The following is an 18368-nucleotide window of genomic DNA, read 5'->3' as shown; positions in this document are numbered from 1 at the left end:
GATAAACGTAACAGTTGCTTTTACAAGTTTTAACCTTGTATTGCTTGGCCATTTTGACATATAAATTATTGCTTACTAGCTCTCATAAATACACAATACAATTAATATGTACAGAGGCAGACAAGCATGTAAGATGAAAAGGAAAACATTGACGACGTTGATTCTGGTAAATCAGATTATTTCATACATACCGAGTCTCATAGCGGTGGATAACTACTAGCTGTAGTCCCTGAGAAGTTAGGTAAACACCATGGTTTGGGATTTTCTATTTTATTACTCTTAATGCAAGCTGACAGCATTATGGCACTCAGAGAGAACGTAACAAGCAGGTGTTCTTCCTCAGCCCACTGACTTCATCCCAGTACTTCTTAACGGTGTAACACAATGACAATAAATAGGCTATGCAAATAAATATTACTCTGCTAAAATGTTTACTATTTACATCTTTCTGTATCAGTTTACAGCCACATCTTATTGTTTCCAATACCCTCCTTTTTCTTTTTTTCTTTTTTTTTTTTAAACCAGTGTCATGCAAATGGAGTTAACTTCTGTCTCAGATGGGGCTAGAATTAAATGTGTCATGGAAGCTTTTTCCTTTGTTTTGTCTAATTATTCCTCCTAGCTACTGATGCAAATAGGCCGAGTACCTAACCACAAGTGTCTCAGAACATTCCTGAATTTTATCCACGTAACATAAATGTGTTATTGGAGAGGGAAGAATGACTTAAAACTCACAGTATTACCTGTGCTGGGCCCTGGCAGAGACTGTGGGGCCCCCATCTCATTCACAGGGTTTACTCCTCATTTGCCAACCACCCTTCAAAGTGCCTGCCTGACTGCAGCTCAGCTCTGCGATACTTCAGTTGCTGAAGGAAGACTCTGTTGCAGATTATCTCTAGACTTAGGTTATTTGCCTTTCTTTTTAAGGTAACAGTCGGAAGATCCATCTTTTCATTGTGAGATTGATGCACCAAAGTTGGGCCTTCAGACCACAACATCATATTCAAATAAGAAAGGCCACTATGAAAATTAGTTCATCAAGTTTTAAATAGCCCAGATAGCCATTCAGTGCAGGCTGTGTGACTTCAAACAGGTTTTCTGCCAGTTTGTTGGGCTGACAGCATCCCAATTCAGTGTAGAGTTGCAGTGTGCAGAAAGCAAATACCCAACCTGGCCTATAGCCCAGTGGTGCAGCATTACCCAGCCACTTACTTCAGCCAGTGAGGTGCCTTCAGGTTGGCTTCAGCACACCTTCCAATCAATGCCTGAGCAGTCATCTTTTTTTTTTTTCTTTCCCTCTTCTTTAATTTCCTTCATTTACCTCTGGCACTCTGCTGCTTCATCAGCAGTAACCACCGCAGCTATCACAGAGCTGAATGCAGTGAACCATGGTACTTTCTTATGCTCCCTCTTCCACATGTTTCAATAAAACAATTTGTGGAGAAGAGTACTGTATGAGCTAGTGCATGCAGTCAGGTCCAAGCTCTTAAAAATAATGCCACATAATGAGTTTTCACAAGGGGGAGCTCAAAAACCAGCAAACAAAGCAAGTAATACATTAGGGTGGGGATTCAGGGAGTGCTGTAGCCAGAGGAAGAATTGCAACAAAACAAGAAGCAAACACAACCCATGGTTTGTGTTCTTACACTGCAAAAGGAGCCCAGTGCAGCTAGTGTCCTCATCTGAACAGTTTTGGTCTGTTTGCACAAAAGAGTTATTTACAGTATCTGCAGTCACATCTACAGAAGAACATAGCAAATTTTTACTCCATGGCCAGCAAGAGTTTATTTCTTTTGTTCTTTTCACTGGGTAAAAAGAAGATATTTTTTCTAAAAACAAAAAATCATATAGGATTTGATAATAACAAAGTACAAGCAAATACATTTCTGAAACATCTGTTTCCTTTACAATAGATCTATACAATATTTCACAGATGGGAAAACTGAATGCATTCTACAGATTCCCCCACAGACTACCTATTAAAGCTGTTCTTTAATCCCTTTAAACCAGAGATAAAACTACGATGAAGAGCGTGCTACTTCAGTAGACCCACATTTCAGTAAAGCAGCATCTTCTTGGAAGTCTTCCTCGTGTGGAACACATGCAATAATGAAAGGCAAAGCAGTGCAATGCATCCAACTCCCTGCTTTGCAAAGGGACTGTTACTACAAGTCTGTGTACAAACCAGTGCCAGAGTAGCACGCTGCCTATTGCCTGTGGCATACACCAGATTATTTTGGGGTAACTTCTTCTCACTAAAAAACAGAGCTGTGGTGATAGTGGTGCTTAGGCTTAGGTCAGTCATAGATAGGACATTACAAATGCCATCTCAGTATGTGCTTAGAACTACTTTTAGCTACGTGAAATCGAAAAGGACCCTAATACTGAGAGCCTGCTGTGTATGCAGGTGGTTCCCTAGTATCCTGTAAGGGGTACCCAGCTGCTCTTTAGAAACTGGAAGTGTGTGCAAGTGAGGTGACATTTTGCCTGCTGGAATAGAATATTTCTGGAAGATTTGTTAGGAATGTGGTGAGCCTAGGCATTGCCTTGGAATAGATATAGAAGAGGCTGTAATCCAAGCTGATAAAAAAAGCTCCTGCTATGACAGTTTATTACACATTGTTTGCAGGAGCTGATACTAACTCTGAGATAACTGAAAAGGAAGAAATGAATGTATTTTTGGTGTACAAACAATTGTGTCCAGGAACTGCAACAGAAGTGGATTGGCTCTGATAGTGTATCCTACAACGTAGATGCTTGAGGGGCCAGAACAGTATCAACTCTTTAGTTCTGGCCTCCAGATCATGACAGGCTCTTGAGTTTCACCTGGCGCACTGCCTTTTTGTGTTTCTATTCCTGGTTGTCTGTACTTATCTCAAACAAGCTGCTCCGGTGGACTCAGGGGAGCTGCATGGATTGCACAGTATTTTTGGCAACCTTGAATTAGCAAGGTACGTACTGTGGTGAACTGAGAATCCCCTTGCTGTATGTTGCTTGTGGAAATGTTTTGCTGCTGTGACACGACGCTTCCTTTCTTTCTAATACTGGCAGAATCTGCACTGAAAGCTACACTGGACCAAACAGTATTTTCACAGAAACCAAGCTCCTGAGCTCAAAAGAATGCTGCTCCGTTTGGTGACAAGTGGGGATGGCACCAAGCTTGCCCTGCAGCTCTGCGAGCAGCTCCTTTGCTTGCTCTGCCTGATTTTCCTGTGCATGTTGTGTGAGCTACTGATAAAACTCAGTAAACTGTTCTCATATAGGGAAGCAACATGCTTAGCATAAACATTCACTTAATTCAAAGTGCTGCAGTTACAAGGTATACGAAGCTGTGTACGCTCACGCTCGCGGCTCTATCCTGTGAGAAAGCTCGAAGAGAGCTTGCTGGTTGTCGATGACATGCAGGTGGTGGATGTATGGCTTCAGTTCATGATGTTCTTTCGAAGGAACTTCACTGCCTACAAAACAGAGAAAGAGAATGGGTCAGAAAGCCGACCCTTGCCTGTTTTTCATTTCTGTGAGCCACCATAGCACCTCCAAGCCCCCAGCGTGCCACCACAGTGGCTCAGAAGACAGCTGTTCTTTTATGGATGCTTGAAAGGCAAGAGGAGTTGGCTGTACAACTCACACTTGAAGGGTGGCTTGAATAGCAGATACTTTCTGCTACAGTTATTGTGCCCAGCACTAGCCTGGGGAACTCTCTGCCTGTGAAACCCTCCAGCAGTGCTGGTGACCAGCAGAAACGGAGCAGGAAGAGCTACATCCACTGCTGAGACCCACTGAGCCAGGCAAACGAAACGATGAGATACATTGCCCTCTGCTGCCGACTGCTGACAGGCTGCCAAAGGTTGAAGAGCTCTGCTCTAGTCCATTAATAGTATTACCATCAATTAAAGAAGAAAATGCTCAAGACTCCCAGAACCAATCAGCTTAACCCACACACTCCCACCCTCTCTTTTGTTTCATTATCATCCTTTTTCCCATGCTCTCCAGCTACACCAACAGCTTTCCAGGAACCGGCCATCCTCCTTAACTCTAATGAGCACCATTTGAGGCAGTGTAAGTAACACTGGATGTCAAAGCAGCAGCTTCCACATACAGCTGCTAATGGTGCTCCTGGGCAGCTATTTTCAGGAGCTATAGCCAAGCAACTCTCTGACTTCAGAAATGTGGGAGAGAACATGAGAATGTGATAAATCTGTGTCAGAACACATTGGTGACCTTTCTGTTCTCGGGGAATAGGCTCGCAGCAGCTGTGCTGCAGACACGAAGGAACATTTGTATTTCTCATTAACACCTGAAATTACAAAAGCTTGAACTATGTTATTTGTTCAGGCTGCTTTGCTTGATTTTGGAAACACAATTATTTGTTTTCAGGATTTAGTATGTAAAAATAAAATATTATTTCCATTAAAAAGGCATTTCAGTCTTGCTTGGAACCTAATCAGCTTCTTATCCAGAAACACTTTGGCCTGCATGCTTAATGCACTTGATACAGTTCATAAGCAATCATAATGTGCTTTGCTTGCTTTTGTTTGATTTTTTTTTTTTCCTACAGTAAGATGCCTGCCACTCTCGGGCCAATCTGGGAGTTGATGCAGTAGAAAGATTCACAATCCTGAGAGCAAAATATGCCCACTAGAAAGGAAAACTGTCCATAAAGTCTCAATAAATATTCAGAGAATTCATTTCATGCCTAAACGAATATAGCAAAAAATAAAATGCCTGCAGGGATATCTGTAAAAGCTGCTTCCTAAATGCCAGCTTCACAATAAATCAAGTCTGCAGTAAAATAAAATAACAATCATGCACTTCAAACTACCAGATTACATGATAAATCTTGGGTATTAACCTCAGATTTATGTTGTGGTGTTTACAAAACCACTTAAAAAAACAAACAAACAAACAAAAGATTTGCAGAGAAGCTGCAGAAAAACCCTGCATCATTAAAGGAATCAATACTATAACTTTATAATGGCAAATAAGAGACATATTCCTTCAGCACCTGGTTTAACAGAATAAAAACAGAAAAGGTATGCCCTTCTCCCTTTCCCATTCTTTCTCTTAATATATATCTAAATAACACAAAAACCATAATGGTACGCCACCTTTGTTTAATAAAGATTGTGCATACGTACGGTAATTTTGTAGAACAAAGTGTTCAGCAGAGCTCTTAATAGTAGCTATCATTCTCCATGATACATTATTAATACTACAAATTTTTAATATTCTTTTCGTCAGGGTCTGTGCTTTGTGCTGACAGCTGCTGAAAATACAGCTAAAAAAAAAGATTCAAGTTCTTTTTCTCCAACCACTAAAATCCTGCATTCAGGCTACAGCAAAGTTCTGAAGCTCTTTGGAATAAGAGTTTTTAGCAGCCTTAGTTTTAGTCATTACATGTTTAGTATTTCTGGCTTAGAAACGATAACCACTTCCTCAAGCAGTGCTGTGTTTGTCCCCTTCCTGCGTTTAACCTCTCCGCAGAGAATGAGAAATGCTGAAGAGGAGAAAAACAAGGTTTTCGCTCTGTTAGCAAAGAACAAAGCAAGCTAGGGTCTTCCGGCATGGGTCCTTAGGGTCAGATTCTCTGGTTTCTAACAGGGTGGAAAGTGGAAAAGAGAAGCCTTTTCTGCATAAGTTCTCCAGTATCCAAAACAAGCAGAGCTCAACTTGCAGATTTTCCCTGTCAGGGGCACAAACACAGCCAACTCCTTTCCACCTAGTCAATGAAACCCAGAGGATCTCAGTGTCTTCAAGACTTCAGCCACTGCATGAAATGTTCATTAAAAAAAACAAACAAATACTGATGGCGGAAACCAAGTGAAAAGCCATGGCAATGAGTAACATCTTTCAGCATCTGGAAGCCAGGACACCTCATAGATTCATGGAAAATACTGAGGTAATTCAATAGCCAACAACCAGCGTTAAGGCTGTAAAAAGGCAAAACAAGTAACAAATTCTGGCTACTCACCAAACTGGTTATTCCTGCAATGTCTCAATGATCGAACAGTATCTGCAATCATGTGCTGCAAAGACAAGACATAAAACATCAGTGCAAAAGTCTGAGAGGGATTCTGTCATTAGAAAATTCTGAAAAAAACTCCCTGGCTTACACTGTAAAGCAAAAAAATAAAAATAAAAATAAAAAATCAACTGTAGTAAAGTAGAAAATGAGGGCAGTGGGAGAACAGGTCCTTATTGATATTGCACAGATTAAATGAGAACAACTTCCTCAGAGCCCATGGAAAGCAGTAATGAAAAACAGCCATACAATTACTTATTTTTGTTCCTGCGACTTCTATTAAACTGAAAGCCTACAGGAGGAAAGTCTTGCAGGTTGGCTAGATGCTTCTGGTCTATCTCATGCTTCTTGTTCATTATCCAGGGTTTCCAGTAGTCTACAATCTCTCCTGTCTCCACAAGTTTTCTAACCAGGCTGTAAGCCTTTTGTGGCACAGATAACCCCTCTTTGTACATCTGCATGCTGCCTACTACAATCAGGTCCCAGTATCAGGATATCAGCTAACAGGGATACATAACTCTCTTGTCCAAAACACAGAATTTTGTCCCATTTTGACAGGTCAAAGTATAAACACAGCAAAACACTAGGTACTTTCTACACTCACAAGATGACTACCTGCAGAACATGGAACAAAAGACAGTCCTAGGTAATTGGAACAGCACACTGCATTGCAGAAGAAATGATGGTGATAGATCCTTGTGGCTCTAAGAACGATGTACTTTTCATTTTGCTGGGCTTTCCAACCACAGAGGAAAGATTTTAAAGTTCTGAGAAAACAAAGCCTTGGAAAAAATGAATGTAAATTCAGACTACCACTAGAAAAAAATCTGACTTCAGGTCTTAGCAAAGCATTAATTATGGCTTTCCATGGTTATTCAAGATTTGCCTCAAGAATTCACCCACAATTGATGCTGGAATTTAAAAAAAATCCCTAAACTTGATCTTTGATTCTTCTTTCCAATGCAAATATAAATAAGGAAGATCTTGAAGATTTGTTCTTAGTTGTCAGCTTCTCCCAGTTTATTGTGGTAACAATGTACGTGGTTTCAGCAGCTACTGATGCTCACATTCCCCTGAGGTAGAATAATGAAAGCCATCTATGGATCACTGTTAACAGAATCATTATTGATCTGGAAGACCACTGCAACTGCCATATAGTAATGCCACAAATATAGTGGGGGAGGAGATGAGAGAGAGACCTGCCTTGAATATTCACTGAAACAATAGTAGAGGTAGTGAAACTTGATGCTACATAGGAGATTTCTCTTTGGTACTTCACAACATATATCTGCAAATACTTCTCCTCTGAGTTACAAATGTCTGTCCATTTCTATTGTTCTAACAAGACATAACTAATGATACGTTATTTGCTTTGATGAAGCATTCATCTGAAACAGTTTTATTTTTCTGTTCTTCTGAGGTACAGTAAGTTTTGGATGTTCCCTTAGATTATGCATGCTGTTGTTTAACCCAGTAAGTGGCTCAGGATCACACTGTCATTCACTCACTCCCCCCCTTCCCAATAGGAAGAGGGAGAAAATCAGAAGGAAAAAAAAAGTAGAACTCATTGGTTGAGTTAAAACTACTTACTAAGGGAAAAGGAAAAAGATAATAGTTATGATTATATTATATATATATATATGTACGAAAGTATATAGCAAGTGATGCACAAGCAATTGCTCACCACCCCTTGATTGATGCCCAGTTAGCCCCCCAAGCAGCAGAAGAGAGCAAGACGAACTCTTATTCCCTTCAGAACTCCTTTTGCATAACGTCATACGGTATGGAATATCCCTCCAGCCAGCTAAAGACAGCTGTCCTAATTCCTTTCTCTCCTAGTCCTTGGACCCTTTGCTGCAAATGGCCTTGTCTCTGTACAACACTGTTTAGCAGCAACTATAACATCGAAAGTGTTATCAGCTTTTTCTCCTAGACCCAAAAAACAGCATCATACCAGACACTCTGAAGAAAACAATCCAGTCCCAGCTAAAACAAAGACAACGCAGATGAAATAAAAAGGTTTAAGGTTGGTTTCTTTCAGGCTCAGGTCTTCAACTTATGAAAACTGGAATTGTTCACTAAAAATCAGTGAAGTATGCTCATTTTGACTAGATGTCACCTATAAATGTGTTGAAGCATTGATCTTTTTATTTATTTGACTGCTTCAGTGACCTAAAAGTGAAAAAATAAAATTTAGCCAGTAACTACCAAACCTGGTAACTAATTTAAACAAATTGCAGCTAGCAGTGATAATGTAACAGCTCGCGTGAACTGCTTGTGTTCTTCTCACATCTCCCTCAAAAATAAGCAGAGGTGGAATGAATTAGTTGCCTTCAGCAGATTATCTTTAAGATCAGAATGACACATAACAGCTCAACTCTCACCACCCACAGAGTAGCACCTACAGGACCTCTCCAAAGGAGAGAGCTTATCTCAAGAAAAACAGCACATCTTTCTTGGAATCTTCTTCATATTCCTTCTATCAATGAACCAAAGGTGGGTTTTTTTTCGTTTTTTTTTTGTTTGTTTGTTTTGTTTTGTTTTGTTTGTTTGTTTTCCCTATCTTTTGTGTTTCATTCTTCCCTGCAATCATGGGTAGCTATTGTGCTGATGTCCTTGCACTGATTATAGTGATGTACCATCGTGATGTCCTAGACTTCACTGTCAATAGTGTGAGTACTGGCAGAGCTATAACTTTTACTGATACTGCTGCTATAACATTTTCCAGCTGCTACCCTTTGAATTTGGCTTTTAGAAGTAAGAGATCCCATTATCTCACAAACTGTCATTCTTTCCTGTTTCACTTTTGGTGGTCACTGTGGGGTCCATCTCAAGACAGCCTCTGGATGTGATGGTCTGGCAGCAAAGAATCTATCTGTGTAACACTCTCCTAAAGCAGAATTCCAAATCTCCCTTCTTTACTAGTCTAATTATACTGTCTGTCCGTTACCAGCTCTCTGGGATGCAACTGTAATACAAAAAATCCACATATTCAACTAATATTTCCTGACTGTTTGCTTGCACTCCATTAGTGTGATAAACAACACCTTTCTTGTGGTTTTCAGCCTACCATCTATCTTGAGATGATTAGCACTTCTTCAACTGATGAAAGCAGAAAAGAACAGGCTTGGGAGTTGCACAGATATTTGGGGTGTGAATCAGAAAGATTTTATGATGAAGAAAATCTTCAGCTCAGTACTGAAGGTACTATGTAAGATGTCATTATCTAAACCAGTAATGGCCATTGACCTATATTAGAGTTTGCTGGAGTGTGGCTAAGACATGCCATTGTTAAGATATGGGTGATGGCTACCCACTGAAAAAAAAAATGAAGCTACATTTCACTGAAGCAGCTCAATAATGGAAATATCTTGTGATGAAACAGTAAAAGACCGTCCTTTCATTTATTCCTTCAGATTTAGTATAGGAAGAGGGTATGAAACTAAATATCGATCTATTGTAAACTAGAGTTTAACCAGCAAGGAGTTAAATAAACCACTGCAATCCCTTCAACTTTTGCTATTACTGCAAAACATTCCAGAGACAAAAGATCATCTCTTTTTCTTCTCTTTGCAAATTCTCTTCTTTATATTTTGAATTAGCTTTGTCTTCACTGCAATTATGTCATGTCAAATCAAGTTCAGTCACGGTAGGATTGTTGTGGCCATGATGGTCTAAGAATATAAAATAAGCAGGGATTGCAGTAAAAGAGTATATATTTTATTAAGCCAATTGATATTATTGGGAGAAAAAAACAATAGTTCAGACAAACAAATCTTCCTTCTAGTCAGGTGTTTAACGCAGGTCTGAAGTATTTCAAAAATACCTACTCAAATGAAGACATAATAAACCATCCTCGCTTTAAAATTCCTAAGTAGAAACTCTACGCGTTTATGACAGTGAGTAAGTTTCTTCCCCAAAGCAGTAATCTGCTATGGTAGAATAATTCTTTTCTTCTTTTTCTGCAACAGTAAATTTGCAGGTGAGGTTCAGTGGCTTGATCCAAACTAAGCAGGAGCCAATGTCAATCCTTATTTTTCTCAGAGGCCAGAAAGAGCTCAGTATAATGTAAAACACCCAGGAAGACTTCCTTGGGACAAAACCCTTACAAATTGGAAAAAAACATGGGCATATACATGGAGATGTGTAATGTATCTTGTTAAGTAACCTCATGCCCATAGAACTTAACAAGTGAACCACCAGGATACATATACTATCTGAGTTACAATTACACCCATAATGTGTAATGTTTTCTAAGCCTTCACTTCAGTTGCTTGCATTCGTATGGATACAGGCAGCTGTGAGACAGCAGGTTCCTCAGGGTGTGATCTGACTAACAATTCAGAGGAAACATCAGTGTCAGCAACACTCACCCCATATGCATCACAGAGGCTCTCCCCCATTTAAAATGCCCATTTATCTTTTTGCATGGAAATGGTGAAATCCTGGCTCACTGAAGTCAATTAGTAAAGATCCCACCACCCCTGGAGATACAATGGTGACAGCAAGGATAGGAAATCTTACCAAGCAAGCCCAGCACATATTAAATGTATACATGATTAAACAACAAACAAACAAGGTCTGGCTAAGACTCAAAAAAGAATCAGATCTTTCGTATTCACTGAATTAATATATGGGCCAGTGGGGGGATTTTAGTAACAATTACTGTGCATCAAGGGCTAGTTTAATTTACATGTTAATTGGATGAACTTCCAAGAGGCAATGAAGAAGAACATGCTAATGAGTTTTATGCAAACACCTAAAGGTCAAACAGTTAATGGACTTGGGACAAGAAAACCTTTCATTAAATGCAAATCAGTGTTCTCCAATTCTGCAACAAGATAAGGTGCAGAAATCAAATAGAAAACACAAAAAGATGGTCTCAGGTTCAAAAGTCAAAGTCCACATCTGCTTATAAGTTGAAGGGCAATGGGATGTGGAAAAAAAAAGCTCAACATCTGGTTCATGAATAACTCCCAGTTTGCACGATCATTCTCAAACAAGTGTAAACACATGGAGAAAATAGTCAAAAACAACTCCCCAGCAACAGCCATCTGGACTCACAGTCTCATGGCACATCCAGAGCAATCAGAAAGAACATTTTGGTTTCTTGATCAAATACATCAGCCCAACAAAACCAACATTTCTCCCTGCCAGCACAGTTCAAATATACAAGCTATGGCTTTGAGCACTACAAAAACGTTATCAGCAAAGATTTAGTGCAAATTAGACAAATCAAACATTCATTGGGAATCATCATAGCATAGAGGTGACATCATGACTGGCAGAAGAGCCCAAAGATATTAAGTGTCATTCTACACGAGAGTTAGTAGAGTGGTGTGTACCTTCAGTTCGAGTTACATTTCAGACATTCATTTATTCATCATCTAACCTAGATCATAAATTTTACTTCAGTCGTGAGTGGTTAAACTAGAGATACCTTTTCTTTAGTGCCTTGAGACGACAGAAATCAGAGAAAACTGGAGAACGTAACTGAAGAGAAAAAATGTACAAGATGGTGCAAAGGAACAGATTCCCCTGGGAATAAACTGAGGCGACTGTACAGCACTGATTCTGGGTAACTCTGGTTTAACCATTTTACAGAGAAGTGGAGAGGAATGAGTGAGAAGAGGAGCAGAGGAAGGGGCAGGGGAGAGTTCAACTGTCAGCTGCTTTATCCTGTTTGCTCTTTGAAGCAAAGTTAACCTCTGTTTACTTCCTCCTGATTTACTCAGAAGAAACCCTTTTTAGTCATATAAGGAGGGGAAAGGAAAGAAGAGAATAGGAATTTCTGTGAGAAACAGAAATGATAAAATAAAGCTTACCAGCTTTTCAAAATTAACAAGGTTATCCAGAAATGTTTTATTTCCTTCATGAATGAATGTTACATCTGAAAAAAAAAAAAAAAAGGAAAATAATTATTTTGCAGGACTTTGTTGTTCTGTACAAAGAAATGATATTTCTAAACAGCAACTAAAAGAAAACAAGAGGAAAACATCCCATTAATGATTATCAAAATAGCTTACAAAAGGTGAAAAAAGCTTAGCATAACGATATGCACTACATAGGCATCAAAACGAGAGGATTTTCAAGTCAGAGCAGATTCTTACTGAATCTGAGTTACCTATGAAGTGCATGTGGTGCAGAGAATGACTGGGTGTAACAGAGATACCCAGCTTGGCACACCTGCTCCACATGCTTGCAGCCTAGATCCAGCCTGGGACTGTGGCCAGGCTGGGACTGAGCCCCCGTGCTGTGAGCTCCACAAGGGGCACAACACGAGGCTTGGGGGCAGTTCTGACACCTCCTTTCTCCTTCTCCATTGCGACTGCCTGAAGTACCCTCAGGGACACCGGTGAGATTAAGTGAGAGCCACCAAATTGGAGTTCAAAGTCTTGCGTGAGGTAAGCATTATGTCCAGGGAAACCTTAGGGAATCAAAACAGCCTTACACAGCTTTGCTGGGGAGGATTTGCAAAGACAAAAAAAGGTCAGTGAGAGGAAACAGCAAAGGTCTATATTTAGCTCCAGGAAGGGAACTGAACACACTGTAATGAGAGGAAGGGGAAAAATAATAATAAAAGAAATCAGGCGAAAGAAGCACTGCTAAGATTATGATTAAAACTGGAACTGGAGGTCATTTTCTCTGTTTTTCTAGTGCATGCTAAGACACAAAGCAAGACCTGTCTGGAATGTGAGATACTGAGGTCACAGGCAGACTTTAGCAGTGCATCCTCTGGATGACACAAAGCAGCACAACCACATACCCCTCATCTCCCACTTCGGCCATGCACCGCATGGATGTGCGCATGCCTGCGAGGACTGGGATGAGAGAGCACTGATCTAACAAGATGGCATTGACACCATTCCTCGGTAAAAGCCACAGCTCTCCCTGCTGACGTGCCAGCCCCCAGGACAGCTGTGTAACTGCACATCTCAGGATATCTCTGGGCTTCCTCTCACATCAACTTGGTCCCCTAGATTTGGGGGATTTTAGATCTCGGAACCTGCAGCTGACACTGTGGGCTGCTTTATCATCTCTGTCATCCTACCTCAAAACAGCCAACCTGATTTATTTCCTTTTGTTTTAAAGATTAGCTCTGTGCCTGAGGGGGATTTTTGTAATTGCTTAGAATGGAAATGTTAATGGCTTAATACTAGCCTGGAAACCCAGGGCTGGGACTCATTAGGCAGAGCTCTGCCTGAGGGGTGTTGAAAAGCTGGGATCTGCTCCGGCACTCCTGAGTAAGTGGGTTGAGCACGGGGACACACTGGGCATGCCTCCACCACCTCCTGCTTCTGGGCAGCACTCTGAGCATCAAGGGGAAGAAGGGCACAGGACCAACTGCACCTTCTCCAGGGACAGGGACAGGGAAAGGACAAGGCTTCGAGACTCTACTGCAGGCAGCCAGGCACTGCTTGTCTCTGTTATCAGCGCAGTTAAAAAATGTCACTTCTAATGAAGAACTTCTACAGGAAGCAGAAATTTCCAGACAGCTTTTCAAGTCTATGACTGCAGTGAATATCTCTGAGGGTGGAAGAAACAGAAATTTGCTTTGTGGCCAACAAGAAGAGTCTAGATAAATTCAATGGAGCAGAAAATTGCATTTGAGCTAGGTTGTACGGATATAACACAGCATTTATTGCATATTTGAAAAATTTGCCTGACTTTCTAATGCTGTGTCTGCACTTCACATTTAAATTTAATTAACTTTAAAGGGACACTCTGAAGTTATTTCTCATAATCAGAGCAAGGTTCTTATTTCATTTACTTGAAACTACTTTTGTTCCTCTTGTGCTAAAATATAAAATATAGGAATTTGTTGATTCATTAATGATTTCTGTGCTAACATCATAGTGCAAATAATTTTAATATAAACATGCTTGATGTAGAATGAAGTCATAGAACAGCTTGGGTTGGAAGGGACCTTAAGGATCATCTACTTCCAACTCAACCATGGGCAGGGCTGCTACCCACCAGCTCAGCCCAGAGCCATACCCAACCTGGTCCCGAACACCTCCAGGGATGGGGCATCCACAGCTTCTATGGGCAGCTTATGCCAGTGCCTCACCCCCCTCTGAGTAAAGAATTTCCTCCTACATCATACGTGCTGTGCAACACATTGGGAATCGCCAGCCTTGGCAACATTTCCTTCTGGATGACCATACTGAAGAAGCTTGCTGTGTTATTCTGCAATGTCTCTGCTATCCAGCACACTTTAGAGGCATGAGATTGCATTGCATGAATGCTTCTTAGGTGCATGCTTTTACATCCCTCATAGCAGAGCAGTGCAAACATCATTGTTACAAGTTACTTGTTTAGGTTTGCCTTCCTTTGAAGCCTTGGTAATTATATCCAGCTGAATTAATGCAAATGCCTTTGAAGCCTGCCAAGAGAAGCATCTTGTGGCTACCAAACTGTCACCAGCTTATTTGGAAAACTGTCTCCAAACGTGTTAAACTTGCAGCAGTAGCAAGTTAGCACAAACAGCCTAAGGAGAACACTTTCGGAACACAGGAATAATCAAATGAATTTGTCATGTTCTAGACAAGGTGATTAATAATTAATGACATTGAGATAATGGAATAACCGAGATACCTGCTACTGAGCTGGCTGCCCAAGTCACTGCTAGCAAGTAGCTCTGTCACGCCTTTCAGCCTGCTGGAGGACAGATGGGTGCATCCCATTCACTCAGCTTTACAAAATGAGTAACATCAGCTTGCTCTACCCTGGTGAAGCAGTGGGGCATGGCTCTGCCCAGGAAAAAGCTGTGAAAATTCCTACTTTCCTCCTGACTTGAAAAGCAGCTGTGTTTATTATTATCTAGACAGAACGTTTTTCTTGTGGATTTCACTGTATCTGCCACATATTTGCCTAAACTCCATGTGAAAGAATAATCTCCTTATGAGTATTTTAACTAACCTCCACAAAATTTTGCACATTTTGCACTCACATGACAAAGAAAAGCAGACAAGCTTTAACATTACCTTTCAGAAGTAAGGGCATGAAGGGAATCTTCGGAGATTTCATTTTCTTGAATGCATCTCTGTAAGCTTTATGATTCAGCGAAGGGTCCTACAATACCATTTGGGTAATAGAGAGAAAAATCAATAGGCTATAAAAAGAGCAATTCTAAATCCATTATCGGCTTATGATCCGAACACGACTTAGATATAAGAATGCTTCTTCAGGAAATGAGGTAGATAAAGGTTTTCAAACTGAGTGGCTTACTAAACTGAAAAGGAAATGTAAACAATGAGAAGAACAAAAGTAATTATGCTCCTCTAGATGAAGCAGTTCTAAAACTGGACTAAGTTGCAGAACTGATACACCTCAACAACTCTGTAATTTCCCCATGATTTTCTATTAGCTAAATTCCTTCAGCTTACTTTCTAGCACAAAATGTACCCCTAGAGCATATTGCTGATAAATTTCCTCTTGCAAACAATACCCACACCTCCACTCACCCTCCCTCACAAAAGCAAAACAACAACCAAACAAACACCTATTCTCAGATCAATGAAACAAACATTTTCAAAGAAAATAAGAGAGCATGATTCAGTGGCATTGTGCAATTCAAAAACTCATCTCAATTTCCTCTCTAAACAAGTAGTTTTGTACACCAGCCTACAGACAATCTTGAAAACACATTAATTAATAAAGGACTCATAGTGCAGCAGCATGACAATGGTTAAAGGCTGGATTTCATGCTCCCTGCACTAGGCAGCGATCTCACCCAGCTCCCTGACAGCCAGAGGAAACACTTGTTTACTCAGCTTTGATAATGGAGAACAAAGACCTTTAGGTTCTTACTTTTTATTTTATTTTTATTTTTATTTTTTTTGAATGTCAGCTGTCCTCCTTTTCTGAGATCTGCAGCACGTTTCCTCAGACAGAGGATGATTAACCAGCAGAGCAATAGAACAGTTTTCAAACTGATGATACTGGTGAACGGGTGACACATTCGCCTCACTCTGCCCTTCCTCCAGCTGTCAGGAGCACAGCCTGTTTCTTTTTTGTTTTTTCAAGACCACCTCTGAGCTCTGGAGGGCTGCACGGTCTGCAGCAAATCTCTGATCTGACACAACCAGGTTCTAGCTCCAGTGACAGGCAGGCTCGACATAAATTAGAAAGAAGGGTGGTAGGTAAAGATGAGCAACTCTGTTTTGCTGCCAATGCTGTACTTACTGTCAAGCTTTCCAATTCTGTGAAAAGTTTCTTGAACTTTCCGGGAATTTTCTGAAGTGGGGAATGCAGAGAAAAAAAATAAGTAGAGTTGGTTAAAAATAAAAACAAACAAAAAAAGAAAAATGCTGAATTTTTTTCCTACAGAACTGATCTGTGAAGTGCCTGCTGGCAAGAGCTGCACTACATCCTGCAGCCTCCACACCTATGTGTTCTTTTATAAAAACAGCATATTAACAGCCGTTTTATTTACCTCCCATGCTGGTGTCAGAGAACTTTCGTAAAAAATGAGTACCTCATCTCTGATATCTCATTCTAATCTGACAGGGAAGGATTCCATGAGAGCCTAAGCACAAATAGCTTCTTCCTTCATCCTTTGTATGCTAACGCCTACTCTATTCCATAAGCATCTGCTGCCTGTATCTCTAAGATGCTTTAATGGATTTACGTCATTATAGTCAAAGCAATTTTTCCTTACTATGAATTTTGCTGTTGGTATTTCAGAAGGGTTTGTGGGAACTTGTATTTTCTTTCCAGCTGTACTGGATAGTTCAGTAGAAGTTATCCCCCTTACTACAAATCCTGTCTCCCTCGTGTACTTAGACCCCGAGAGCCACAATGATACTATCAGGGAACAGAAATTCAGAACAATTAAGATTAAGTGGATGTGTGATATGATTAAAATGCTAAAATAACTGGATATGGATTTGCAATTGCACATTTTTAATATCTTTAATCAGCGAAAGTTAGGGTCATTAAAATACTGCATACTGTAGAAAAAAATGTAGAATATGCTTGGGAGCGCACTGCTTGTTTAAGAATTCGAGTGCAGAACCAACATAATTTAGTGTGTAAATGGTTGCTTAAATTTAGGTGGCTTCATTTACATGTGTAAGTAATTATAATTAATTTATAAACATTGCTCTACTTTCTAGAAGTCACATTACTAATGCAAATAACCTTCTGCTTTTGAAATTTGCAGTGCAGAGAAGTTTTTTTTAAAAATGCCTATGACTTCATAAATATTTTACACACAGGAACTTGACATATTTACAGCGATACAAGTGCAGAGACACTCCTTGTTCAGACAGACAACACAGTTTGTTCTTTCTAGAGAAGTTTGCCAGAGGCACATGATCCTCAGAGGGGTCTCACCATGCAGGAGAGTTCCCTGTTGTATGGGCAAGAGAATCATACACTGTTGCCAACAATACTTAGTCTCTTACAGTCTTCCACTACAGTCCACATAAAAGGGATGAAGATAACACATAGAGTGGGGCAAAGTGTTTTAGAATCAAAAGACACAAGGGGATTCCATAATGTATGTGTTTTTTCCCTATACTGTTTGTTTTATCTGTTATTTAAAGGTAGCTTTGACTGAGTCCCTGCAAACTCAACCCCAAAGTAACAGTCATTGTCCTCATTTCTCTGCATGCCAAAGTCACTGGCATATGCAGTGCCATTTACATATGCATGATTTCATGTGTTAGATAGCTTGGTAACCCTTCAATAGCCACTAGTACTCAAAAGCATCTCCAAAGATTCCATTCTTTGTCACTTTGTGTTATAGGTTCACATTTGTTGAATCCTGCCTGCTTGTGGTGCTAGGGCAGTGGCAAGGGATGATGTTTCTCCCCATATAACATCAAATTACTCCTTTCTCAGTTTTAGGTTCACCAGCAAATACAGTAAACTTGCAGATAACTACTACTCAGTAATCTATGAGATGGAACAACAAACAAACAAGGAACAATATAAACACAAGTCTCAGTGGAACCCTCCTCTAAACATGCTCTGACTGGCAACTGATAGCTTCTTTAACAGTCAATCTCTGTTCTCTAGTATGTAAATTCATGGCAACTGTGAGGGACTTAATCAAGGAGAAGTTAAAAAGTTTTGTTTTTCATTTTATAAATGAAATGCCTTGTTTAGAACCAACCTTATAAGACGTTCTTTTCTGACATATACTTACAATGCTAGGATAATGTACCTGACTTTTTCTAAAAGGCTGAGAACTCCTTGCTTTGCTCTTATTCAAAAGCTCTGGAAGGACACATTTATTTGAATAGGTACATATCTAAGGCTTCAGGTCACAGTACAGTTTCTCTACTGACATTTGTTCTCCATTTGATTTCAGCATGAAAAAACAAATAATTAGGAA

The 18368-nt window shown here is 40.1% G+C and overlaps 1 protein-coding gene across 1 annotated transcript in view; it reads right to left on the bottom strand.

Annotated features, from left to right (window-relative positions):
- Window positions 1–3339: 3339 nt before the first annotated feature.
- The window catches only part of RAPGEF5 (Rap guanine nucleotide exchange factor 5), a gene marked incomplete at both ends in the record, with an annotated part of 148551 nt that continues 133522 nt past the window's right edge, over window positions 3340–18368 (bottom strand). Inside the window, 5 exons of the mRNA XM_079538593.1 lie at window positions 3340–3454; window positions 5968–6026; window positions 11848–11912; window positions 15010–15097; window positions 16211–16261. Coding sequence (XP_079394719.1) covers window positions 3340–3454; window positions 5968–6026; window positions 11848–11912; window positions 15010–15097; window positions 16211–16261 — 378 coding nt within the window. The remainder of the gene's footprint in view (window positions 3455–5967; window positions 6027–11847; window positions 11913–15009; window positions 15098–16210; window positions 16262–18368) is intronic.

The sequence above is a fragment of the Tetrao urogallus genome (assembly GCF_951394365.1).
Source record: "Tetrao urogallus genome assembly, chromosome: 7".
Classification (NCBI taxonomy): Eukaryota; Metazoa; Chordata; class Aves; order Galliformes; family Phasianidae; genus Tetrao; species Tetrao urogallus.
The sequence above is the reverse complement of the archived record's forward strand: the minus strand, read 5'-3'. Positions and strand labels throughout refer to the sequence as shown.